The sequence below is a fragment of the Dendrobium catenatum genome, unplaced genomic scaffold, assembly GCF_001605985.2.
Source record: "Dendrobium catenatum unplaced genomic scaffold, ASM160598v2 fragScaff_scaffold_716, whole genome shotgun sequence".
Classification (NCBI taxonomy): Eukaryota; Viridiplantae; Streptophyta; class Magnoliopsida; order Asparagales; family Orchidaceae; genus Dendrobium; species Dendrobium catenatum.
Genome location: NW_021319178.1, coordinates 11,330,061 through 11,356,666, shown reverse-complemented (window position 1 = coordinate 11,356,666; position 26,606 = coordinate 11,330,061). Strand labels below are relative to the sequence as shown.

At 37.3% G+C, this 26,606-nt stretch overlaps 4 protein-coding genes and 1 long non-coding RNA gene across 5 annotated transcripts; 4 read left to right on the top strand and 1 right to left on the bottom strand.

The window, feature by feature from the left end:
* Positions 1-159: 159 nt before the first annotated feature.
* Positions 160-1,352, top strand: LOC110102460 (non-specific lipid-transfer protein-like protein At2g13820). The gene is made up of 3 exons (XM_020830803.2): positions 160-692; positions 794-913; positions 1,047-1,352. The coding sequence occupies exons 1-3, from the start codon at positions 371-373 to the stop codon at positions 1,160-1,162; spliced, it is 558 nt and encodes a 185-aa protein (XP_020686462.1). The 5' UTR covers positions 160-370; the 3' UTR covers positions 1,163-1,352.
* Positions 1,353-10,647: 9,295 nt separating this feature from the next.
* LOC110102459 (non-specific lipid-transfer protein-like protein At2g13820) lies at positions 10,648-12,665 on the top strand. The gene is made up of 3 exons (XM_020830802.2): positions 10,648-11,493; positions 11,579-11,800; positions 11,887-12,665. Exons 1-3 carry the CDS (start codon positions 11,169-11,171, stop codon positions 12,000-12,002), a joined length of 663 nt encoding a protein of 220 aa, XP_020686461.1. The 5' UTR covers positions 10,648-11,168; the 3' UTR covers positions 12,003-12,665.
* A 3,743-nt stretch (positions 12,666-16,408) lies between these two features.
* On the bottom strand, positions 16,409-19,548 carry LOC110102447. The gene is made up of 3 exons (XR_002303825.2): positions 19,407-19,548; positions 19,155-19,328; positions 16,409-16,645 (listed from the first exon to the last, which is right to left on the bottom strand). It is a non-coding gene; the product is annotated as an uncharacterized LOC110102447 (long non-coding RNA).
* LOC110102445 (non-specific lipid-transfer protein-like protein At2g13820) lies at positions 17,373-19,672 on the top strand. Its single transcript, XM_020830783.2, has 3 exons — positions 17,373-17,972; positions 19,178-19,309; positions 19,409-19,672. The coding sequence occupies exons 1-3, from the start codon at positions 17,648-17,650 to the stop codon at positions 19,636-19,638; spliced, it is 687 nt and encodes a 228-aa protein (XP_020686442.1). The 5' UTR covers positions 17,373-17,647; the 3' UTR covers positions 19,639-19,672.
* Positions 19,673-19,961: 289 nt separating this feature from the next.
* Positions 19,962-20,898, top strand: LOC110102446 (uncharacterized N-acetyltransferase p20-like). Its single transcript, XM_020830784.2, has one exon. The coding sequence runs from the start codon at positions 20,230-20,232 to the stop codon at positions 20,818-20,820; it is 591 nt and encodes a 196-aa protein (XP_020686443.1). The 5' UTR covers positions 19,962-20,229; the 3' UTR covers positions 20,821-20,898.
* The last annotated feature ends 5,708 nt before the right edge of the window (positions 20,899-26,606 follow it).

The following is a 26,606-nucleotide window of genomic DNA, read 5'->3' as shown; positions in this document are numbered from 1 at the left end:
ATAAATACAATCTCACCTAAAGTTAAAAACTAAAAGAATAAAAGGACTATTAAAACACTAAGTTTTTTCAACTTTTATTTCTCAATATAACGGCACATTAATCTGTTAATATTGAACACTCAACCCTTTATCTGGTCTACAAGGAACACTTAACTACTTTCCCAATAAAAAATTGCAGCAGGAAGTTGTTTACCCACCCAAAAACAGAACACGCCTTCTTCATTTGCATTTGCCAGCCTATCAAAAACACAGCACTATAAGTTCCCCCTCACCCCTTCTATTCCGGCACCACCACAGCCATCTCCTCCTCCTCCTCCTCCTCCTCCTCCTCATCATCATCATCATCATCATCAAGCTTCTAACACAAGTGATGGCAAAAGAAGCAATGAAGATCATCCTGGCGACCGTGGTCATGGCGGCTTCACTCTGGATTCCGGCCGCCAGCCAGACCGGCTGCACCACAGCTCTCATCGGCCTTGCGCCTTGTCTGAGTTATATCTCAGGCAACTCGTCCACTCCTTCGTCTAGTTGTTGCAGCCAGCTTGCCAGCGTTGTGCAAGCGCAGGCTCAATGCCTCTGCACAGTGCTCAATGGAGGAGGCTCCATAGTAGGCATTTCTATTAATCAAACACAAGCCTTAGCCCTTCCAGGTGCTTGCAAGGTTCAAACACCACCTGCTAGCCAATGCAAGGGTAAACAATTTCTCCTTACTGTTACAAATGCTTCTGAACAATTTGGAATTAATCCGAACCATAAAAGACTAATTTTTTTGATTGGTTTCTGTTTCTGTCAGCCGGGGCAGGTGGGTCTTCAAGCACTCCGGCGAAGTCCCCGTCGGCGGCGCCAACCACTCCGACCACCCCATCAACAACTCCCAGCGACACCCCTGCCGCACCTACAGGCTCCCCTTCAGGTACATCATTTTCTTCCAAGGACCATTTTGCTGTTTGCATATAGAAATAAAAAAAGATTTCATTTTTGAAAGATAAAATGAGTGATAACAAACCGATCATCTTTTAAATTGTAAATTGCTTATGTGGTTGCAGGAAATGGTTCGAAGTCAACCAATGGTGATTCTTCTGATGGCAGGATGAATAAATCGGCCATGTCCATAGTCTTCACTGCTTTGATCTTTGGCTCAACTCTGGCGAGCTTCTTCTGAGTGAACATTTTACTTCTGGGTTTTGGCTTTTAGAGGATTGATTTGCTGTTGTAATTTATTGTCTTTATTCTATGAAGCCTCTGTGTTTGAGGAATGTCCAATTTATCCATTTTTAAGTTGATTGTAAAATTGATATTATGTATTTGATTATTGTTTGTCGAGATTGAATAGTAAAAGATTTTTTCTGTAATTGCAAAGTCTTTTGACAGATTTTATTCAGCTTAATAACTGTATTGCTAGGGAAAGCTAAGCTGCCTACATCCTAAAAAATGATAGCACATCAACCAACTAGGAACAACAACATTAGAAAAAAAATCCAAACTTCTCAAATCCAACGAAATACATGAAATTCTTGTAGAAATCTCAAGGGCGGAAGATGGCGTGCTCCGCAAATTTAGGATTTGTTTGGGATAACTTTTTACTGATTCTAAAGTAGCATTTTAGTTTAAAAATTAAATTTTTTGTACTAAAAAGCTGCTTCAAGAAGCAGTTTAAAAGCCTTCCTAACGGAAGCCTTAGTATGAAACACATCGGACCTATTCAGGTGAGGTCGTCCAATCTAGTTAAGGTTATTATAATAAAAGTGTTATGTTCTGGACAAGATGAAACCAATGCCATTGAGAATTCATACATTTCAGACTTGTATAAGAAATTTTAGCCCAACTTTTGGGTTATAGAAAAATAGTGATGGAATTTTGATATTGATGAGATGAAATTTTTAGCCAAAATTTTAGATTTTTTCCATGAATTGTGTGCAGTCAACCTAGACTTGAGTTACATAGTGAAGGAAGTTGTAAGTGGTGGGCCACATTTTAGAAATTTACCAAAGTTTTTAATATTTTTTATGGTCAAATGAACACGAATTTGACTTTTTTTGTTATCATTTTGTTGACCTTTATTAGAATAAAAAAAAATCATCATCAAATAAGAAATACCTGTGCAAATCCTGTCTGCTACTTACCTATGCCTTGTACATTCGGCGTTGAATTGTCTCTTCATGCTCTCCTAGATCGCGCCTTCGCTTGCATTGATAAAACGAGAAACGAACGGAGCTCTCGGTTCATCTTCTTTCCTGCACACAACTTCCTTCGGTTCCTTGCTCAAACTGACTGAACTCCACAACCATTCGAGGGGAAATTATTCTGTGTGGAATCCGAACATAGAGAATCTTCCGGATTGCTACGTACGCACTGTTTACTTACTGCATACTTCCGGATTGTACACAACCATTCGACATTGCTGCCTTCGTCACCCCTGCGCAAGGTATGATGTCTTCAAAACTCAAAAAAGTCTAAAAATCATGTTTTCGGCGCTGGCGACGCACTAGGGACCACCCATACACACTCTTCAAAGCATGGTGGGAGGGAGCCTGATGCAGTGCTTGTGGCGAGGCATGCATGCCCTATATATGCTCTTTGTAGCGTGGCTGGTAAAACCCTAAGTACCTATGTATGTTCCATCATGCCTGTGACAAAAATTTGTATTTTAAAGGAGGTATCTCGAAGACTCATACATGCTCTCTGCAGAATGATGGGATCTAATAACCATGACTGTAGTGTTGCCCGGCACCTACTATGCATGCTCTTCACAGCGTGGTGGGAAGACCCAGCTCCCTAAATTTTTTCAAAAATAAGGAGACGTTGGGAGGCTACCGAAATTCAAACTAAACATAGGACTTGACTTGAATCAAATAATAATGAACTGAACTTGCAAAATGGACCACATGGAATTGAACTTAAATCAATAAACAGGAAACTGGACCTAACACCTAAAAATAAGTCTACAAATCATGATACAAAAAAAAAAAAAAATTGAATATAAGCATGCAATCAAAGGCAAATGGTGAACAGATCCTTAGATGCACACAAATAATAAACAATAAAATTAAAACAACTTGAATATTCAACCAAGTAAACCTGCAAATGAGAACAAGTATAGTGTTGTTCATATTAATTATGCAAGTAAATACAACTGCCCTCACAAGTAAGGATTTGAGATACATTGAGCACAATAATTCAATGCATTCGATAAATTCGAAATGAATGAAGTTTGTGTGCAGTCAATATCATTTAATTCCAAGCAAGCACACCAATCTGTTGGCAAACAATTAATTCCATTCAAACATACATAGTGCATCATGCAAAAAATGTAAATACCTGCAAGCCATTGTAGGAAACTCATTATGCACATAAAAATTCACACAAAGGTGTTCATAGGCAACAAGCGATGAATATAGTAACGTCTTGCAATTAACATCAACATGCAAGCAAACATATTAAACCACGCAAGCGATGAATGTTGACATTTAATCAGCTCGCCAACATAACATGTTTGGGGAGGTTGTAATAAATACATACTAACCATGACTCACGTCAATCAATTACCAACAAATATGTTAACCCGACTGCAAATAGTGACGACCGACATGCGATGAATTGCCAAACAAGATGTGCTTAAGGAGTTCAAAGCAAATACAGCTTGCATGTAGTTAAAGTTACTTAGCTGCAAATGAACACCCTAAGCCGTCTATGAACAATAACAATGGACATGATCTAAGTGCAATGAATTCCCTGCAAACACTGATGAGGAGTTGTAACAAATACATCAGCTTGCTTGCAAGCAACAATAGTAGGTATACTGCAAGGATGAAGGACCTTGTGTGAATGTGGATGTGCAACATATCATTTACAATCAAGGACCATAGATCATTATGAATATAGAAGAACTTCAGCAAATGCAAACACCTATAGCACAACAGAGCTACAATACATACAAACTCTTACGAATTACTATAGGAACCTTGTCATGCACAACAGCCTGTAAATGCGCATAGAATCTTTGCAGCAAATATGGCAGACCGAGCATGGGCACTTGTAATATGCATGGTAGTCCACCTACAGGTGATGATGAATAATATGTAGTTGACGCTAGATTATTCCTATAACCAACAATAAGCAAACATCTATCAAGTACACTAATCTCCTGCAAGCAAAGACGAGTGATATGCAAAGAGTGCAAGCATATAAGAGTCACTATAGAAGACTTTCCATACAAATAACAAGCTATTTACAAGCCAAGACAAAGGCTTGTGATGAATACAAATATCTGCAAGAAAATGCAGGAGGTTCTCCAGTGTACGACAGTCTACCTATATATAACAACAAATAACCTATAGTGCAATACTACGGTTCACCTGTAAGAAAAAAATATGGAATCAGTAGTAAAAATAGTGTGCCATTGATAAAAAGAGAGTAAATTAGTGGTGCCAGTCTACTACATCAGATTAATTACTCTGCTTGTTAACAACAATTGGAAGACTCCTAATGTAATGTGTAGCTCATTTGCAAATAAAAGTACACTCTTGTAATTCAAGTACTATGGAAAACAACAACTTGCATAAGGCAAAAATGAGCTACACTGCACTACTGGTGTACAATGAGTGAAGTTCAATACCATGCCACCAGATCCGCAATATTCGTATAAGCAGACTGAAGGCATTTCTCAAGTTTCAAATAAAATTTTGAACAAATTTTAGAAACAAGCACCTAGCGCAAATAATTGTATTTAAATATTTAAATGCTCCCTGCTCATGCATTAAAATATGAACATTCATATGGGCCCCAACAAGTATGATGTATGCATATATGTGACATATGAGGATGCTGCACGGGTCAAATATGAATTTTAGTTTGAGCATGATCCTTCTATGTGAGTAGATATGAGTAGACACGACAAGAACTATCAAGTAAATATATGATTGCATCATCGATCAGGATATTTATTTTATGCATTCATATTAGACATTCAAGGTCTATAATAAGAAAAAAACTCACTAATAAAAGCATAAAGCCGATAATGAACTTGATCTTCTAGCGGCAAGTTGACAGAATCGACCAGGTTCAACCAATGAAGTAAAATTGCTCATAAGGACCTCAATGATGAATGTGTTAACATAAAATCTGAACCGGAGGAGACCCGAAATATTTGAAAATGCCTCCTAAATTCTAATGAAATACACTCAATAATGTTAATATTTAAAATTGAAATAAAAATATCAAAATATTTAAAGCAAAATATACATACACCCTTTATAATAATTTGTCGAGGTGAAAAAAGATGACTTCAGCTTATAAAGAGCAATTGCCTTATCAAGAATATCACTAGAATTCATTCTAAATCCGTTTCTTACCAGTAAGAATGTCGTGGAATGTGTGTCCTCTAACCGGTGGTTTCCACTAAATGGCACCACAGGTAAACAATTATGACCGAAACCCTCTAACTGGATGATTTTGCCAAAAATGACACCACTAAACTAATATCATGGTCAGAGCCCATATGTTCCCTAGCAGCTTTAAATCATTGAGTAATAAATCAATAGAATATGACTGATAGAATACAAACCCCTCTGTTAGCTAAGGTGAATTCAAATTTGTTCCCTTAGATAAATATTAACCCCAGGTCTACAAGGTACCCTTTGTTGACCTCTACATATGTAGCACGGTCAATGAAAGTAATGAAGACGGTGATCTATTTTTTTGGTAAAAAAGATATCATTTAGAACGAAGATCGGAGTGCCTCTATCATAGTGAATTGATTAAAGCTTTTTCTGATTACAAAATGGATCATATTGATGCCTTCAGGACATCAAATATACCAAATACAAGTTGTTCGTATGTGACTCGATTGAACGACAATGTGTTAGTGGATGTGACGCTAGCAAAACACTATCCAAATGGTCTATGCTTGGTAAACAAGCTTTGTCGATGAGTTTAGAGCATCGAATTTAACCAAAGAGAGATCCCGCGCAATCAAATTGAACGAAAGCGATCGAAATTGATGGACTACGGACATACTCGACGTTGCCCAAACGTCGTCCGTTTGTAAAATGAATTTCTCTGTTATGTTCGGAACATTAAAAATACTCAAAATTGACATTAGTATTGTCTAAATCTTTGCCACTAAAAATTTAATAAGCTAATATTTATCAAATCCAAATCAATACTCAAGTGTTAATTATCTATCACTTAAATGTTTCTGACACGTACATTTTAAAAGTAATGTTATAAAAAAAAAGAGTATAGTTAATAGTTTGTCTTCTTATCAACTTTATTTAGAGAATACTTATCTGCTAGGCTAACATCTACGTGCCCTCTTCTAAAAGAGTTTTACTGAATAATTCTTCTATCGTGTCCTTTAGGCATGAGTCCCGCCGCTTAATACAAAAAAGGGGTCAAAATGATCAATTGAACGGTTCCAACAGTGTGGGCTCAGAAAAATTTCATTTTTTAGGATGTGTGATCCCGGGGGAATTTTCAAAAGGCAGATTGGGTTTTAGATAAGACACTACCCAGAGATTTCGCCCTCATTTGGTGAGGACTTTTTGATCTGAGTTCTTGGTTCCTATAGGCGCAAGCTGCCCCTATAGTTAATTACCCCTCTTGATAACAAGAGAGAACTTTTGATTAAGGCTAGTCGTTCAAGCGTTCACATAGGTTATGAACCTATCGTATAATAGCAATAATTTTAGGGTTTGATGTTATGATTTGAATTTTGAAGTTTAGAATTTAAAGCTTATCACCATAAACTTAAAACTGGTGGTGGGGGAATGAAGACGAGCCCGATCAAGATCCCATGGTTCCGTCGTCCCGGGCTGTCATGATCCCTGGTCTACTTAGTCAGAGGAGGTAGTCGACCAAACCTGACTGAAGGCACCTTGTCGGCAGCTATGGGTTGCTTCGTCCAAGAATACCTTGTAGGCCTGGGTTGATGTTTGTCTAAGGGGATAGATCTGAATCCACCTTAGCTGACAGAGGGCTTTATGCCTATCGAATATACCCTATGATCCATCGCTCAAGGGTTTGACGCCTTTAGGGAACATACGGGCTTTGGCCGTGATCGTAATATAATGGTACCATTTTGCGGCAAAACCACCCGATCAGAGGGCACGTGCCACGTCCCTGTTGGCAAGAAAAATGATTAACAAAGGAAAGAGATTCATTGTTGAGCTCATGGATCAGATCAAATATGAGATATCAATAATGAGATTAGTGAGATATCCAAATTTTGAAAAGTGGTTCATTGTTGAGCTCATGGATCATATCAAACATGAGATATCAATAATGAGATTAGTGAGACATCCAAATATGACACAATTTGCTGAAGTCATCTACACAACAAACAAAAAAATAAAGATTTATTTTGTGATGTAATATGCTAAAGGAGGTGAACTTTTTCAACCAGATTGTTAAAGAAGACATATGAGAATACTGATTCATGAAATTTAAAGTACACTCGAAAGACACACTATATGGAAGGCTATAATAAATAAAATAAATAAAGAATCAAAATGCCAACGAATCCGCACCACTTTTACCAGCGGACAGAAGGCGTTTAATGCCCCCTTCTGCATACAAAAATAATTTTCTAAAAGTCAATATGATGCATCGAGAAGGGTGTTGACACCTCTAAAATGCGTATAGCAGCCTTGGGAAGCAAGCAACTGCTCAGAGAAGAGTGCTATCGCCTTTAGAAGCAAGTCACCATATCGAAAAGCATGCATTTTAAATTTTAAAAGCCTAATATACATGCCAAACACCCCGATGATGGCCGTGTTGAAAGTTTATATCAACTGGAGGGGATCAAATATTTCAAATGCCCTCAAATTTTTACAAAATATAAATATTTTGAAATGCCAAAGTCACTCCGATGATGGCCGTGTTGAAAGTCTATATCAACCGGAGGGGATCAAATATTTCAAATGCCCTCAAATTTTTACAAAATATAAATATTTTGAAATGCCAAAGTCACCCCGATGATGGCCGTATTGAAAGCTAATCTCACCGGAGGGGACTTCAAACATTTAAAATACCCCCAAACTTCAAAACATGCATATTTGACACAAAATCTCAATGAATTTTATAATATTCAAATAAAATTTATTATTTAAAACTTAAAGCAAAATTTCATCCATTATCCGCAAACGTTTGTTAAGGATGATAAATTTCAGAATAACTTCAGCTCGCAAAGAGCAAAATATCTAATTGAATGTATCACTGCGATTCATTCTCAAATGATTTCTCGCCAGCGGAGACGTGGCATGTGTCCTCTGACCGGGTGGTTTTGCTGCAAAATAGCACCACTATATTACAGTTACGGTCAAAGCCCGTATGTTATCCAATGTTTAAAAGCCCCTTGAGTAATGAATCATAGGGTGCACTCAATAAGGCATGCACAAAGCTTTCTGTTAGCTAATGTTGACTAAAATTTGTCTCCTTAAACAAGCATCCACCCCATGTCTACAAGGTCCCCTTGGACGAAGCAACCCATGGCTGCCGACAAGGATCCTTTTGTCAGGTTGGGTCGACTACCTCCTATGACTAAGTAGACTAGGGACCACGATGGCCCGGGACGACGGAACCATGGGATCTTGATCGGGTTCATCATCATTCCCCCCACCATCCGCTTTAAGTATAAAAATAATAAATTTATAAATCTAAAAAAAAAAAATTACATGTTTCTACAATATGCTAGGTATTTCGTACATATTTAATGACTAGCCTTAATCGAAAGTACTCTCTCGTGATCGGGAGGGGTAATTAACCATAGGTGCTTGCTCCTATGGGAAACCTAGAACCAGATTATAAAGTCTTCATAAATTGAGGGCGAAATCTCTGGGTAGTGCTTTATCCCAAAGTTAATCTGCCTTCTGAAAATTTGACCGGGAACATCGTTAAAACTCTCCTATGCAGGGGAGGCCGGGGTATGAATTTTTGGAGCTCACACCCTTGGACAAAACAACCCATGGCTACAGACAATGATCCTTCTATCAGGTTGGGTCAACTATCTCCTTTGACTAAGTAGACCAAGGACCATGATGACCCAGGACAATGGAACCATGGGAGGGATCTTGAACATGTCTATCATCATCCTCCTACCATCCGCTTTTAGTACGAGGATGTTGATTTTTAATTTTAAGTATTAAATTTTCAAATACCTAAACATACTGCTACTATATGTCGGATAATACGTATCCATTTGATGACCAACCTTAATCAAAAGTTCTCTCTCATTATCGGGAGGGATAATTAACTATAAGGGCTTGCACCTATAGTAAACATGAACTCATATCATAAAGCCCTCGCAAAATGAGAGTGAAATCTCTAGGTAATATCTTTTTCAAAACCCAGTCTATCTTATGAGAATTTGCCTCATAACTTAAGCGTTTAAACTCTCCATGATGACTCAAAGAAAGAAAGGGGTCGTGGAGAGGCCGTGATGCAAATTTTCAGGCCGTGGTGTGAATTATTCAAATACCCAGTCTAACTCTTAAATAATTTTTGAAAGCTTTTTTTCCTCACTTTTTGAGGTCTTATGAATTCAAATTTATATGATTTTGGCATTGAGAAAATCGTCGGTAAGAGCTGGCAATTTTTCTTATAAATGAGAAACTCTTTAAAAAGTAAAATTGAACATTTGAATATTGAAACGTTTTTAATCTAATGGTTGAAATTTCAATAAAAATTCTAGTGCTAAGCGTGCTCATACATGAGCACTCTTAGAATGAGTGATTTCTTGTAAAGTTACACTAATAGGATAAAATCGTGAAGTCATTAGTCCAAAGTAGACAATATCTTGATTGTTGAGAGTTTAAACTATTACAATAATTTCTTGAAATCAAAATTTTTATGATTAACAAATTAATTTTTAATTTTTTTACAACATAATTTGAGCTTCTTTGAGCGGTTTAATATTGGCAAAATTGTGCCTAATTTTATAAAACCATTGGAATTTGATCATTAATCTTAGATAATCTTTTTTTTTCATGTGGCTTTTAAATAATTAATTAACTTATCATGAAATGCCCTGCTTAAAGAAAATAGGTTGGGAGAATTACTCACTATCACAATCAAACGGTTGGATAAATTTTAGTTACTATATTGTTATACTATATTGTTAATATTTATGATAGAAATTTATTGTATTTATTATTTTATTATGTCCTCATTGTGGATGACATCCTCTTTTATAATTTTTTCTTTAGTTTTTATATAAAGCATATTTGTACTAACACTAATTCAATCCAAAAAGATGAAGCAATTTATATTTTTCAAACATTCTATCCCTGCAATCATTTGGATCACAATCATAATATCAACTTTAAAAACAGTTATTATATGCTATTGAATATCGGAGAGCTCAGTTGACAAATGGATGATTAAAATAATCAGGGATGAATATAGAGGTGCAAATGAGTCGAGTCGAGTTAGAGTCAAGTCTAATTTTAGCTTCACTCGCTAGTTAAATCCCGAGCTTGAACTCGAACTCGAACTCAAGTCGAGCTCAAGCTTTGCTCATGCCATATATAGAAAATGAGCTCGCAAGCAGCTCTTGATTCTTCCGCAATCTGCCTTCACCAGCCCGCGCTTTCGCCTTCGCCAGCGCTTCCGCGGTCCGCATTCGCCCGTGCTTATGCCTTCGCATGCATAGACAAACCGCATGACGAGTACTCAAGCCGAACATCACCTGATCAGCCCGATAATTCAACGAGTTCGAAATTCTGCTCGAGCTCAAGCTCAAAATTCAATAAGTTCGACTTGTGAGCCAGCTCGGCTCACTTACACCCCTAGAAGAATACCTTCTACAAAAGTATTTTTTTTTTTAAAAAAGAAGCCAAAGATTTGCTACTAATACATTAAAAATTCAAATTTTATCTCACTATGTAACAACTCATCGATTCATTGTTACAATATACAACTCTACTCAACCAGCAATCTGATCTTCAAGGAACGGTAAACTACTTCCCCTAAAAATATTGCAACCGGCAGAAGTTGGCTACCCACCCAAATAAAACACAGATCTACATGTATTTGCAGTTGCCAGACTCTCAGAAGCTCAACCTTATAAGACCCCTCCCTCCTCCCCCCTTCTATTCCAGCAACACCACAGTCATCTTCTTCCCCTCCTCTCTTCTTTCCTTGCAGCCTTCATCAAGCTTTAGACACAACTGATGGCAAAAGAAGCGATGAAGATCTTCCTGCTGGCAACTGCCATCACGGCGGCTTCATTCTGGATTCCGGCAGCTGGCCAGGCAGGCTGCACCACCGCGCTCATCAGCCTCTCGCCTTGCCTGAATTATATTTCCGGCAGCTCTTCCACTCCATCCTCTAGTTGCTGCTCCCAGCTTGCCAGTATAGTGCAATCGCAGCCTCAATGCCTCTGCATGGTGGTCAATGGAGGAGGCTCTATAGTTGGCATTTCTATTAATAAAACACAGGCCTTAGCCCTTCCAAGTGCTTGCAAGGTTCAAACACCACCTGCTAGCGCATGCAACGGTAACCAATTTCTCCAAACTTTTATAAAAACTTCCGAATAACAATAGCAGTCTTGCTAATTCTTCGTGGTATATGTTTCTGTCAGCTGGGGCAGGTGGGTCGTCAGGCTCTCCGCCGGTGTCCCCGCAGGCGGCGCCAAGCACTCCGACTTCTCCGCCGGTGTCCCCGCAGGCGGCGCCAAGCACTCCGACAGCCCCTTCAACCCCTTCAACCCCATCAACCCCATCAACTCCAACAACAACTCCTGAGGCACCGAGCTCTCCCACCGACACCCCTTCTTCCCTTGCACCTACAGGTTCCTCTTCAGGTGCACTCTTTTACACTTGCATGCGATTTGAATTTTATATTTTTTTGGTTTAGATGAAAAATTGAAAATTTCTTATTGGATTGCAGGCAATGGGTCGAAGTCAACCAATGGTGATTCCTCTGATGGCATGATGAATAAATCCCTCATGTCCATAGTCTTCGCTGCTTTGATCTTTGGCTCGTCTCTGGCGAGCTTCTTCTGAGTCAATATTTTATTACTGGATGGGTGGCCTGGCTTTTGGAGTTTTGCTTTCTTGTATTCAGTGTTTGCTTTTGGATGAATTATTTTCTGCGGAGACACCACGGGACGGAGAGAACCGTTCGATATTCTCTTTATCTGCGCTTTTACTGTAGCAGCCATCCTTTTACTGTTGATAGAGAGACAACGGGACGATTCTCTCCTTCTGATACCCGCGTAGAATAATCTCTCGTGCTTTTGTAATTTATAGCTTATGGTCCATGAAGCTTGTGTCTGAGGATGCGTACGTGCAATTTATCCTTTTGAAGATCAGTTCCTTCGATTGTAAATTTGATAATATATATATCAGATAATTGTTTGATGAGGATTATTCCATAGTTGTAAAATATTTTTACTGGTTTGATCAACGTAAATAACTCTATTGCTGGGCAAAGCTAAGCTGCTTGAAGTTTAGGCTGATCTCCAGAGTACTAATCAAATCACTATTATCTCACTTGATTAAATTGATCGGGTGATCCTGCATTGAAGGCTTGAAGCGAAGCCCAATGTGTCTGCCTGCGCCAGGGTTGAACCAAGTGGTTGGGAAATGTCCGATGGTAATAATATATTTGATCTACGAGCACAAAGCATTCTTTCAAAGCCCTTGATGCTAGGAGTCTAAAATTTTTTTTTTCTAAGAAGTTGATGGATCATAAACCTTACACTTGGTGTTGGATTCAATTCTATCATCATTGATATATCCATATAAAATCTGCTAATCAACACGAATATCTAGGCAAAATTTTGAATTAGAGATTGTTAGAATTAAATTCAAGATTATCTGAACTCCAATTTCAGCAAATTTATAGTTGAACTAATTATTTCAATGGAACGAACTCAAAGATACCAAATGTGGTCTAATTTGAGCTTAAATGAGTCCAAAACAAACACCTAAAGTATAATTTGAAACTTCAAACATTAATTGGATGACAAAATGATCTCCAAATTTAATATGCTTATAGAATTATAGTCTAATTGATCGAGTGATTCGATAAGATGAATCCAACGAGTCCAAGGCCACACAATTCCAACATCATTAAGACACTTAAATGCTGAAAAAATGATTCATAATCAAGGGAAATTATATGTGCCTTGCAATAATGTGTTTTAGATTATAGTTCAAATTACCTAAATACCTATCTCAAAAAGCCTATAAATAAGCCTCATTCTCCACATGAAAGGGAGGGAAGAAAGGAGAGAACTAGAGAGATCTCTTGTATTTTTTAGCTATCATTGTCGACAACCACCACCAATTGTTGTTACCAATCGACAACCACCATATCCCCACTGAAGATCACAATCAATAATCGCCACTATCTCTAGAATTTTGATAATATTTAACTTTTCTGTTATGTATGGTTATCCACCTGTTGGCACCTACTTTTTATAATCCCTACTGGGAAAATCAAGCCATGTTGTTAGGAGTTTATTGTTCATATGTGGACACTTGATTCTATTAACCCTCATAAGATAAATCACACATCTTATTCTCAAATATTCATTTTCTTCTTCAACTATGTATCTTCTAATATATAATAGATTTCCATATGACTTTTTCTCTGTTTAGGGTTTCCTCATAATTTTTTTTTTTAATTTATGCAACAACAACAACAAGATCAAGCATTTCTCCCACTATGTGGGGTCAGCTACATGAATTCATTTTCGTCATTATGTTCGGTTAAAATTCAAATTCTCATTTAAATCTAATAAAAAAATATCATTTCTAATATTTTATAACCAAGTCTTTTTAGGTCTACATCTACCTTTCTTAACGTAAGTCAAATCTAATACCTCAATTTTCCTAATCGGGTCATCGGAAGGCATCCGTTTAATGTGACCAAACCATCTTAATGTTGTTAAGTGTTGCAGAGATGAGGATGCTTAGGTGGATGAGTGGCTTGACTCTTAGAGATAAGATACGAAATGAGCATATACGTGAAATTCAGCATCCACATCCTAAATTTTTTATTTATGGATATTGAATTTGTATATAACGTTAAGACGTAAAACACATACTCTATCGACTCAAAATTTTTAGCACATAATAGTTTTACTTTGTCTGTGGGAAACATTCCCAACATACTTCTTCATTGGCTGATCGAAGTGATACTCATAATATATTTCTCTTGCTTACACTCATCGAACCAAAAATCTATATGGCAATCATGGGCATTATAGTCATGCAAGGGGGGAGCCTTAACCTCTATACTTAAAAACTTAAATCTAAAGGATGGAAGAGTAGCAAACACAAATTTTATTACTATTGAAAGATGTCAGTCAAAAAAGAGTGTCATCATAAATTAATGGAGTTCCCTTTCTACAATATCATCAATACAATATGGGTCGGTAATTTGAAAATGCTAGTGAAGCACATCCTCATCATCGTGTTGGTACTCTACCTCCCCCACAAACTCATCTGGAAGTTGATGATGCTACAAGTTCAACACATCCTACTCACAGGTGGGGTCATTTTGGACCCCCCTTCAATGACCAGTTTTTTTAATGAAGACCTTAACTTGATTAAGTCTTAATTGACCATGGTCATTTTTTGTTGACCATGATGATTTAGGCCGGTTGATAGAGAAAAAAAATCAATTTTATGTAGATTCATTTTCAAATAAGTATAAAGGTATGCCAAAGCATCAAGATGATCTCAAATATAATTAAGTGGATAATGAATTGTTATAAGTATAAGGGCATTGAACATAGAATGGTTTTGATTAGCATAAACTACCTTCAAATGCTTTCTGAAGGCATCTTGCTCATACTTCTCATCAAAGATTGTTTTTCTGTAGCATCTCTTTAGCGTATCCCCTGAGCAAGCGTACAAATATCTATTCTACTTCATCCTATATGTTAGAATTTTTAATATATCTATGGGCGTGTCAGTTTGAGTCTTTGAGATATGAACATAGTGCTGGAGCTTGTGCAATTATTTCTTAATGATTTTGTTTTTGATAATCAATGGTTCCTCTTCAGATATATACATCATTGGAACGGTCATGCTTGTATTGGGAATGGGTCGAATAATTATTAGGTCCGGACACCGGACGTATCTCTACATCCGGACGCCAATAACATGTCGTCACGTGCTCTTACTCTTTACTGCGCGGCCCGACGACCCGACCAGGACCGGAACCCGATATTGCTATGTTCGGGTATTGCTAGGTATTGCTCGGTATTTCTAGGTATTGTTTGGTATTGCTATGTTTTGCTTGGCAATAACGAGTAATACTGCTCTGTCAAGAGCAATACCTAGCAAAACTGGGGTATTGCTAGGTATTGGTCTTGACAGAATGATATTTCTCGTTATTGCCAAGCAAAACTCCGGTCTGCACAAATCAGTCAATACATAGCAATATCGGGTCCGGTTCGGATCGTCGGGCCGCGCGGTAAAGAGTAAAAGCACGTGGCGACATATTATTAGCGTCCGGATGTAGAGCTACGTCAGGACATCGGACCTAATAAAAATTTGTCTATATGAGCTCTTCATCAGTAACTTCGATGTCGCCAAGACTTCTTCCCATGGATCTTTCTTGTTGTTCAAATCCTAAATGCACAAAGCATAAAGTGCCAATACTGAATTGAGATCATTTGCTTAGGCTTCGTCTTGGACGGCTTTATTACTGCTTCTTAAATCAAATTTTTTAAATAAAAAATTATATTTTTTGTACTAAAAATTTACTTTAAGAAGCAAAAAGAAAATCTTCCCAAATGAAGCTTTAGTATAATCTAAGTAGAATTGAAATTAGGTTGTAGATGTTTATCAATCTCTGAAAATGCTGATTTGGGTGGAGGCAGGAATGAGAAGAGCCAAAATTGGCTAAATTTTAAAAAGGATCATGACTTAAAATTAATTAAGCAGAGATAACATAATTTAAAAAATGGTCATTTTTTCATAAAAAAAAATGCAATTTAAAAAAATTTATTTAATTTATTATTCAGTGCACCTTTTTGTATCTTTTCAAAATTTATTCATATTTGTCGTCCTTATTATGATTTTAAGTGTTAATTTTGTGGAATGTTTGTAAACCAAAATTTGAGTAGAATTTAAAATTAGGAGTCCCAATTCGGGTCAAGTTCGGATCGAAAGGAGTAAAAAAAGAATGATAGATTGACAGTGATTGCTTCTTCTTCTTTTTTTTCTTTATCTTTTTTTTAATGATATTTCTGCTTGTTATTGTGGATTTGAACTCATTTATGATCGGACGGCTGATAAAAAAAGGAAAAATAAATTGACATACAGAGGATTTAATCACAAATCTCTCGTGGAAAAAAGTTGTTCGAATCCCTCAACCAACACGCCTAGATCAATTTGTGAATTTCATGAAATGTTATAATAAAAAATTATTTAGAAAGCAGTACGAAAGCTGCACCAAACAAAACAATAATCTGACCGCAAAGTACTTCTTATATCAATACAGTATTCCCTGAAGTGATTGTTCTTGCATATTCAAACAATTTGTAGGGAATGTTGTTAATATGAACCTCTAATAAACCTTGACAGTTATACTGTTTCCTGCAAAGAAGAAAATTCTTATTCAGTTTGTTTTATTTCTCCTTCTCTAGTCTAGGTTACAAATGCATTTCCCTTGGAGAAGACCTCACCTGCAACAAAAATACACAGCAATTAGTTATACCTGTTCACCATAAATTTCTGATTCATTATAGCGGGTCCCATGGGCAGATTATATGATTCTTTAGGTCATTTATCCGCCTCATGTATTTTTTAGTCTTTATTACGAAAGTTTTTAGGCAATTGCCCCTCCTAAAAGTTTTAAAATACTACAGTCTTTAGGCAATTGTCCCAACATAGTTAAACACATTGTGTAGAGATGTTATTATTAGAGATCGATAAACCAAATACAAAGAGAAATAGCAAAGAGAATCCAAAAATATTCTTACAACCAAAATTTGTTCTAGGCACTATGCACCTTGACCCCGCGACCTTACCGGGCAAGTCGAACCCCGCCAAGGGGCGCTACCCCCTGGACCCTCGACATATTTGCGAAGCGTATAACGATAAACAAATATTGGTTGAGAGGAAGCGCCCTCAGAACAAATTTTGATTGTAAGGATATTTATGGAAAAAAAAAAAAAGCTACTTATAAATTTGCCCCCTTGAAAATTAAGGCTAGATCCGCCCCTAGAGGGTCCCTCTTCCCATCTCCATTTTGAAATTGCCTTGCATCACTCTGCAACTAAACTGCATCAGACTATAGCACAGCTTTAAACCACTATACTTCAAAACAGCTCCAACGGCTCACAACAACCTACCAAAAGTTGGAGAGTTGGATCATCCACTGTCTCTAAAAGATCTCTATAAATCCACCAACTAAACTAAGCATCAGTGGGTCCCATCTCCATTTTGAAATTGCCTTACATCACTCAGCAACTAAACTGTATCAGACTGTAGCACAGCTTTAAACCACTATACTTCAAAACAGCTCCAACGGCTCACAACAACCAAACAAAAGTTGGAGAGTTGGATCATCCACTGTCACTAAAAGCTTTCCATAAATCCCATACATTCCGAATCCCAAGATCTGTCCCAAAGCCTTCTTCTCTCAAGCACTCAAACCAATATTCTACAACATTAGATCGTTGAAAATGGCTGGCAAAGTCTTCGAGAACAGCCTTGCTGTGCTACTGATGATATCAATGTGTTTTGTCCCTTCATCAGCTCAGGTGGGGTGTATGCCAGCGTTCACCAGCCTCTCCCCTTGCCTTGGCTACATAACTAGCAACTCAGTAACCCCTTCGGACTCGTGCTGCACTCAGGTGGCAGCTGTGGTCAAGACTCAAGCCCAGTGCCTGTGCTCATTCCTTGGCAGTTCAACTGCCACCCAGCTTGGTACGATTGTAAACCAGGCACAGGCTCTCTCGCTACCTGGAGCTTGTAAGATTGATAACCCCCTTGCAAACCAGTGCAATGGTAAGCATCACATTCCTATCTTCTGCATTAATCCTAGGCTGCTAGTTTCGGGAAATTATTCAGTGCGGACTCCGAACACTACAGAAAAATCACTTATTACCGGCGGAATTTTCCGGCGGCTTTCCGGCGGTCAATTTTCCGGCGGCTTTCCGGCGGTTTTTGACGTCTTATTTCCAACAAACTTTTCCTGCGGCTTTCCGGCGGTTTTCCGACGGCTTTCCGGCGGTTTTCCGACGGCTAATTTCCCCTCAAAATTTTGCGACGGCTAATTTCCCGCAAAATTTTCCCGCGGATTTTTCCGGCGGCTTTCCGGCTTACTGCGAACCCTATGCTTAAGCTCTACCTACGCACTACGTATTTACTGCGTTTTTGCAGTAAATAAGAAGCAAATATTAGTTGTGAGGATTTGCTGCTTATTTGCTGTGTATCTAAAAATACGCAGTGTAAGCAGAGCATACGCATAGCGTACGCAGAGTGTAAGCATAACGTACGCAGGGCATCAAGCTAAGTAATCCGGATGCATCTCTATGTCCGGGGTCCGCACCTAATAATTTCCCTCTAGTTTCAAGGCAAACCTTACATTGATATCATATTTTTGGCAGGATTTAAGCGAGGTTTTACTTAAAATTAAGTTAAGTGTTACAGAGATGAGGATGCTTAGGTGGATGAGTGGCTTTACGCTTAGAAATAGGATACGAAATGAGCATATACGTGAAAAGCTTGGAGTAGCTCCAATGGAAGACAAGATTAGAGAGAATTGCCTTAGATGGTTTGGTCACATTAAACGGAGGCCTTCCGATGACCTGATTAGGAAAGTTGAGGCATTAGATTTGACTTATGTTAATAAAGGTAGAGGTAAACCTAAAAAGACTTAGAAAATATTAGAAATGATCATTCTTTATTAGATTTGAATGAGAATTTGACTTTTAACATGACACAATGGCAAAAAAATGATTCATGTAGCCGTCCTCACGTAGTAGGACAAAGGCTTGATGTTGTTGTTATTGTTGTTCCTTTCATACATTTTAAATCCTAAAGCAAATAGTCTATTAGGATTAAAAAATTTAACTGTTGCATGTCAAATAAGTTTATGATTTTATTTCTCTCCAATTTTACTATATCTTGATTTAAAGGATTTACAAAATGCTGCTATAATTAAAAATTACTTGTAGCAAAATGTACCCTTAGATTTGTTGTTATGGCAGCTGCCTCAAGCACACAAACACCAGCAGCACAGTCGCCTCTGGGAGCACTGGCTCCAGCTTCACAGGAGACTCCTAGCGACCAAACTCCAACCAACGCATCCAGTCCCTCCTCTTTGACGACCATTCCTGCAGGTTTGAATGTCCCTCTCATCTGAAAATAAAAATTTATACCGTTATTGATTGTAAATAAGGCCAATTGTATGACTGGTTTTGTGTTTGATTTCAATACAGGTAGTGGGAGGCCGGTGAGTCCTCAGCTGCTGAAGCTTCTGCCAATTTCATGCCTTTTGTTTTCTTCCTTCCCTTGTTGGCTTCATCTGTCTCACTGTTGCCTGCCTTCTGAGTTCTCTCTTACTCGAGTTGCAAGCACTTGTCATTCTATATGGTTACTTGATTTGTCCACTTTGTTCTGTTCTTATTTGTTTGAAATTTGTATTGGGATTGAAATTGTTTTGTTGTAGCAGTTGTGCTGACAATGGATTGGATTGTATTTTGCTGAAATTTAATATGAGAGAGAACATTTATATCAAATTGACTTGATCATCAAATAAGGGAAGGAAAAACATGTAAACTCGGCAAATATATTGACACAAGGTAGAAATATGAGTGCCTGAAAGAATAGAGACTCCAATAATAGTGTTCTGACCATAAATATTTTATCAAAATATCTTAAAGCACTCCTCCAGCCCAGCTTCACGAAATGATTTTGAAGATCTCCGTGAAAGATTTGGGTTCTGGTTGTTTGAACCTTGCAAGCAGCTGGAACATATTTGTATATAAGCATGCAATGATTAAATAATAATTGAATAATTCAATCATTTAATTATTTATCAAGTTGAGTTCGACTCGGCTCACGAGTCAGTTTTGATACCAAATCTGTAACGTGCCAAAAAAATTTACAATAAATAATAATTGAATAACTGTACAGCAGAACAGTCTTCATTTGAAATTAGAAGAACGACAAATTTTATGACGACCAACGATTTGGGTTTGTGAACGAGGGTTGAATCATAAGAAAGCTCATATTACCTTCCATTGACCTTCCAGGCAGAATGGAGGCAAAGCAAACCAGTCTGCATCTCGGAAATCAGGACTCAATTCAGAATCAGCCGCCGGCGATCTTTTTCCGTCCATTCAAATCCTCAAGAACCGACTTCGACGCCGTCATGGATTTCGGCAGCGATCAACGCGTGAATCGTACTCTCCAATTCGATCCATTCACGGGCCCCGACGATGCCGTCCGCTTCATCGAGACCATCATCCTCCCCCACCCCTGGTTCCGCTTCATCTGCTTATCAGATGCCACCGACGATCGTCCAATCGGGTCAATCGTGCTCCGGCCAGAAGATGCCGGCGGAGGACGGCGTAGGGTTTCGATTGGATACAGCGTTGTGCCGGAGTTATGGGGAAAGGGAATTGCAACGGTGGCGGTGAGGATGGCTGTGGCGGCGGCGTTCGAGCAGTGGCCGGAGGTGGAGAGGGTGCAGGCTTTGGTGTTCTTGAATAATCCGGCTTCGCAGAGAGTGTTGGAGAAGGCGGGGTTTCAGAACGAGGGGGTGCTGAGGAAGTATTTGGTTTCAAAGGGTGAGTTAATTGATGTGGCTATTTACAGTTTTATTGCCGCAGATTGCAGGGCTTTCTGATGGTGAAGAAATCGTAGATAGTCCCTTCAGAAGATGCAAATAAACTGTTTGTTCATTTGCCCCACTCACAATTATCCAGCTATCGCAGCTCATTTTGATCTGTTGATGGAGAGCTCTCGCTATCAATAAAGAGATCTTAAGTTCTATTCTTGAGTATGTGATGTGTATATGAATTTGTCTAAATGTCCCAGAAATAATAATTATCCAGCCCTCTCTCTATCTCTCTTCTTCTTTTTAATGACATAATTTATGCCAACAACAGTCCGGACGGTTCTGCTTGTCTGAACTCCACACAAAATAATTTCTTCAATTTGGAACACCTTCATTACTATTTTGTTATTTAAATCGTAATTATAATTTCTATTTGATTATTATTTTTCCCTACTTTCAAAAATTATAATTTATATTAAAATTTTATTTTAATTTATTAATAATTACTTTTGACCTTATAAAAATACTTGGTTTAAATTATCTTTACCATTATATTACAAAATTTTAGAAGATGTCTTGCAATTCAATAAAAATGTCTTCTAAGGAGATGGAATTAACAAAAATACCTTGGAGTTTAAGAAAGGACACATTTATGTGAAAATATTCACAAATATATTCACATTTGATATTAATATAATATAAAACTAACATCAACATCAAGTATTTATTTCACTACATATGTAGGGTTTAGGGGTGCAAATGTTTCGATAAGCTCAACTCATAAACTCACGAGCCAACTCAGCTCACTTACACCCCTAGTGGGGTCAGTTACCTGAATCTTTTTTCTCTATTGTGTCATGTTAAGAGTCGAATTCTTATTTAAATCTAATAAAAAAAATTCATGTATAATAGTTTCTAATTGATTCTTTTTAGGAATACCTTTATCCTTTTTTAACAGAAAATTATTTTGTCCGACGTCCGAACGCATCTGGAGGTGAATCCGGACTCACCACATCACCCAGGGCCCAATGCACTAGGTGATGTGGTGCATCCGAATTCGCCTCCGGACGCGTTCGGACGCCGCACAGAATAATCTCTCTTTTTAACATAAGCAAAATCTAATAAAACTACTCTCCTAATCATGCCGTCATAAGAAGCTCAACCTTTTATGTGACCAAACCATCTAAAACATCTCTTTAATCTTATTTTCCATTAGAGCTACTCCAACATATATATATATATATATATATATATAACTAATTAGTTAACATTTAAATTCCGACAAAAGAATATTATTTTAATATTTTTTAAAATATTTTATCTTCTGGGTATAATGGTGACCTTTTATTTAATACTTTATAAGCATCTTCTGACAGTTTGAACTTAAAAAATATTTTTAAGATGATAAAATTATTAAATTTGCAGGGTGCAATTAAAATTTAATATGAATTTTAAATTTAATAAATATTATAAAAAAATTCTAAAAAATTAATTTAATTTACACTTTTAAAATAAAGAATAACAAATAGTGCCCATCATCTTTATACATGATGGGCGGACGTGTTAGTGTTAAAGTGACCCAAGCCGGCTTATTAGCCAGTTTGAACTCTACTAACTAATGAGTTTATGAGTTGAGATTACCAAGTTGCAAGTTTGCATTCGAGCTTATATTCGAGCACATTCTATAAATGAGCTCATGCTCGAGTTCAAACTAGCCCGGTTGATTCACCAACTTGTCAAGCAAACTCGTTTAATATTAATTAAAACATTGACATTTATATAAACATTATTAATTAATTTTTGTTCATACTCAAAATAAAAAATCAAGCTGAAATAGAGTCAATCTCATTCTTTTCTGATCGAGCATTCAAGTCAAACTAAAGCCTTATATTTTTCGCTCAAGCTAAGCAAATGAGCTCGAGCTCGAATTAAAAATCAATATAAATTTTTAAAAAAACTTGACTCAATTAAACAAAAACTCGCTCGATTCGACTATTTTATCATAGCTAAGCGGGTCAATGCAATTAAGATATGTATCAAACACAAACCTATTACTCATGAGTATATATATTTTCACTCTTTGTCTTGTGCTCTAGGTGCTCTGCTAGGGTTTTCGTCCCGATCGGAGCCTCCTTCTCTGCTACCCTTTTCGTGACTGCCAGTGGCTCTTTTCCCCTCAATGAAGTTTATAAATCCCCTTTTATGTTTTCTTCTTAATTTTTGTTTGGGTTCTTCTTTCGGCTGGTTTCTCGTCGTCGTTTTTTGTCGATGGTGGGCAAATGCCTGGCTTATCCTGATTTTTTTGCTGACAAATCTACCTCTAAGTCTTTCCGTGATGCTTTATCTAGTGGTTTTTCCACCTCATTTTTCCTAGACCTAAAAATCGCATCTTTCCATGGTTTACCGTCATTGTGGATTTCGGAAGAGGAAATTTTAGCATTAGCGGCTCTTTTTGACTTCCTTTGCTCGGAAAATTTCCTTCACACAGACCTTCGCTTGAGGCTATTCGCAAATTTTTTTTCAACCTCAAGCTCATTTGTGAATTTTCTATTACTAGGGCTGCAAGCGAACCAAACGTTCGATGAGCTACATGTTGCTCGATTTGATTAAAGCTCGTTTGTGATCATTTAACTAAATAAAAAATAAACATTATAATATTTTTAATACTCGGTCCTTAAATAAACAAGCTTGAACACTAATGTGTTCTGTTCATTTATGTTCACGAACAACATCATTTGAAGCTCGTGAACATGCTCGATATTAAAATCGATAAAAAGCTCGATAAAAGCTCGACTCGTGTTCGATTTAGAACTCATGAATGAGCTTGATAAATACATTCATATAGAGTAATCATATTTTCATTTTAAATAGACAATTGCTTTTATTTTAAATTTAATTTCATTTTATTTTACACATTCAATAGAATGAATTTGTTCATGAACAAGAGTCATTTCATATTTGTCAATATTTGCAAGATTGTTTGTTTAAAATGATCCTGAACAAATATAAGATGAATCATAGATCATTTGTTCGTGAACGAGGTCATTTGGTAGCTCGAAAATACTAGTTATGTATATATTCATGATCTTGCTCATTTGATATCTCAAGAATACTCATTAGATTTGTTCATGAATGTCTTTGATTGATAGTGTAAAAAAATTTGCTAAATATATTCACTAACATAACTCGTTAAAGCTTGTTTGTTTAAAGCTCGATAAGCACTGAATGAACCGAACTTGAACAAGCTAATAATAAACAAACTCAAACATGAACACTCACATACTTAACTAGGTTCGGTTCATTTGCATCCTTATTTGTTATCGTTCTTAATCCCATGCATGTGTTAATCAAACTTGTTAATGGCCTAGACTACTGCTGTGTGTTTGCACACTGTTCTTATTTTATGAATAACTGTTTCATGAAGATTTTTAAGTGGACGCCAACCTTTGTTGTTGAGATTGAATCGCTCATTATTCCTATATGGATTTATTTTCCCAACCTACGCCCTCATCTATTTTCCCCTAGGATCCTACATGGGTTGGGTTCCATATTTGGTTGTCCTCTTAAGATTGATCAAGCTACCTCTTCTGGTTGTAGGCCTTTTGTGGCTCGTGTCCTGGTTAAATTGGATGTTACAAAATCTTATCCTCATAGAGTGTGTGTTGGTATGGAAACTTTAGGGTATATTCAACTGATGGTTATGGAGGAATTTCACTTTTATTGTTCATATTATAAGTCTCTCGGGCACTCAAAATCTGAATGCTAGATCCTTCATCCCCATTTATCTTTAGCTCCTACTGTTTTGAATAAGGTTGATGATTCTATTTTGAATAGTGTTGATATAAATGTTGGCCATGTGGATGGCATTCAGTCTATTTTTAGGGTTGGTTGTGTGGTGGTGCCTGAGGATTTCGCTGATGTTCCAGCTGCTGTGGATGTTTTGGTTTCTCCTTTGGAAGTCTTGGTGGAGGCTTCTGTGCATGCGGTTTGCTCCCAGATAATTGTCGATGTCCCCTCCTACTGTTTTGGAGGGGGATAGTGTGTCTGCTGGAGTTGTTTCTCCTATTGTTGTTGAGAAGTCCCCTAGTGGTTGTGTTTCTGGTGAAAATCTGGTGGAAGCTTTTGAGGGTCTGTGTGGAGTTAATAAGATAGTGGATGATGGATCCTCTAAGTCGGGTGTGTCAGCAGATGTTTCTCCAGTAACTATTTCAGATTTACCGGTGGGGGTTCTTATGTCTGCTCAATTTGTTGATGTGTCGGTGTCTCTAATATCCATTGTTGCATTGCAAGCTCATTTGGGCAAGTTGAGAGATTGCTCTGTGGACCATTCTGATTGGTTTGATGTTTCCCCTTTTAGTCGGGAGGGGATGGAGCATTTTTGGCTGACTTGTCTTAGGATTTACATGAATTTTATAGGTTCAAGTGGGTCATTTTTGTGGAAAATGATTGCTCCTTGAGTGGGGGAAAGCGTCGTCGCATGAAATCTAAACAATTATATGGCGGTTTCTTCTGTTTGAATGATGTCTATCGAGGTTGATGGGGGATTTTGGTTGTGGTTGATTGGTTGTCTGGCTTTTTGGATGTGGATTTGCGACTACTTCTCGTTGGCTTGGTTGGTGTGGTTGAGATTTTTAGCATGGTCAATGATGAGGCGGACTTGCTCTCCATCTAATCGGTTGCAGGCTTGTTGGCAACCACTGTTGGCGGCATCTGCTGATGTTCTTGCGGGATACTATTTTCGTCACTAACTGAGCTCGACTTCGTTGATGATTACTCTTTTTTGGTTGTTTGCTCCCTTGCATCTTTTCTCTTTTAGCTGGTGTTGCTTATTCCTGTTTTGAATTGTTTGTATATTTCCCTTTTTATGGAATTAAAGGTTAGTTTATCAAAAAAAAAAAATGTATCAAACACAAACCTAATCATTTAGCACGCCATAGAGAAATTATTAAAAAAAGGTATATTCAGTGAATTCGGATGATAAAAAAAAGGACATTAAGAAGCTGTTAATTTTTTTTTAATAATAATAATAATAAAAAAAGTCAAGTAGCGGAACCTATTTCATTCCAACAACCATCAGTAATGGAGTTAACCTAATTAATTTTTTGACTAATTTGCATTAGCTGACCTTTTTAGTTTTAAAATTTATCAATTAACTATTAATTAAAAAATTTAGATTAATTTAAATTTTCATTTGTTGTCATCTCCATAGGACCAATCTACCTTATTTCAATGGCCTCGATGACTTCCTTATGTTGCTAAATTATCAATGACTTCCTTATTAAAGGCATTTTAGATTTTTGTTTTTTGTTTTTTATGGGACTTACTCAAATTTCATTAAAAGAAAAAGGAAATTACAAAAGGCTCAAAAGAGGCCAAAACTAAAATTTTAAAGCTTTATACGCGAAATTAAACTATAGATTGCAAAGCAACCTTAAAAGAAAAAAATAATTCAAAATTAACTCATTGTAGGCAACAAAAATAGCCAAAAATCAATCAAGAAGGCCATGAAACCTACTGGACTCAAAAAATGACAGGAGGCTTCCTACAAATCCAATAGAAAAATTTGCCGCCCAGTTGCCAGGCTAGGACGATGCAATGAAGGTAGCAGCCCAAAAGACATACAGAGAAAACTACAAGGTAATCAAACAGCGAGAAGTCCCAAATCACCAACATGTGGAGGTTCTGACCCCAGACATGATTTTAAATTGGTTCGTGACCGACCGATTGTCTATGTCGGTTCTCGTGGGAAGGGCAGACAGGGTCGGTAGTTCTATGCGTTTGCCCCTTGTTTTTGTCTCTCTGGTTGGTTTTTTTTTTCTCACTGATTCGTTCGGGTTTTTTGTTGGTCGTGGATG

What these genes read in the sequence shown, in the direction of transcription:
- LOC110102459 (XM_020830802.2), top strand. Translation starts at nt 11,169, where the DNA reads ATGGCAAAAGAAGCGATGAAGATCTTCCTGCTGGCAACTGCCATCACG. An exon ending in ACCTGCTAGCGCATGCAACG is followed by an intron (nt 11,494 to 11,578) that starts GTAACCAATTTC and finishes TGTTTCTGTCAG; the next exon opens with CTGGGGCAGGTGGGTCGTCA. An exon ending in ACCTACAGGTTCCTCTTCAG is followed by an intron (nt 11,801 to 11,886) that starts GTGCACTCTTTT and finishes ATTGGATTGCAG; the next exon opens with GCAATGGGTCGAAGTCAACC.
- LOC110102445 (XM_020830783.2), top strand. Translation starts at nt 17,648, where the DNA reads ATGGCTGGCAAAGTCTTCGAGAACAGCCTTGCTGTGCTACTGATGATA. An exon ending in CCTTGCAAACCAGTGCAATG is followed by an intron (nt 17,973 to 19,177) that starts GTAAGCATCACA and finishes TTGTTATGGCAG; the next exon opens with CTGCCTCAAGCACACAAACA. An exon ending in TTTGACGACCATTCCTGCAG is followed by an intron (nt 19,310 to 19,408) that starts GTTTGAATGTCC and finishes ATTTCAATACAG; the next exon opens with GTAGTGGGAGGCCGGTGAGT.
- LOC110102460 (XM_020830803.2), top strand. Translation starts at nt 371, where the DNA reads ATGGCAAAAGAAGCAATGAAGATCATCCTGGCGACCGTGGTCATGGCG. An exon ending in ACCTGCTAGCCAATGCAAGG is followed by an intron (nt 693 to 793) that starts GTAAACAATTTC and finishes TGTTTCTGTCAG; the next exon opens with CCGGGGCAGGTGGGTCTTCA. An exon ending in ACCTACAGGCTCCCCTTCAG is followed by an intron (nt 914 to 1,046) that starts GTACATCATTTT and finishes ATGTGGTTGCAG; the next exon opens with GAAATGGTTCGAAGTCAACC.
- LOC110102446 (XM_020830784.2), top strand. Translation starts at nt 20,230, where the DNA reads ATGGAGGCAAAGCAAACCAGTCTGCATCTCGGAAATCAGGACTCAATT.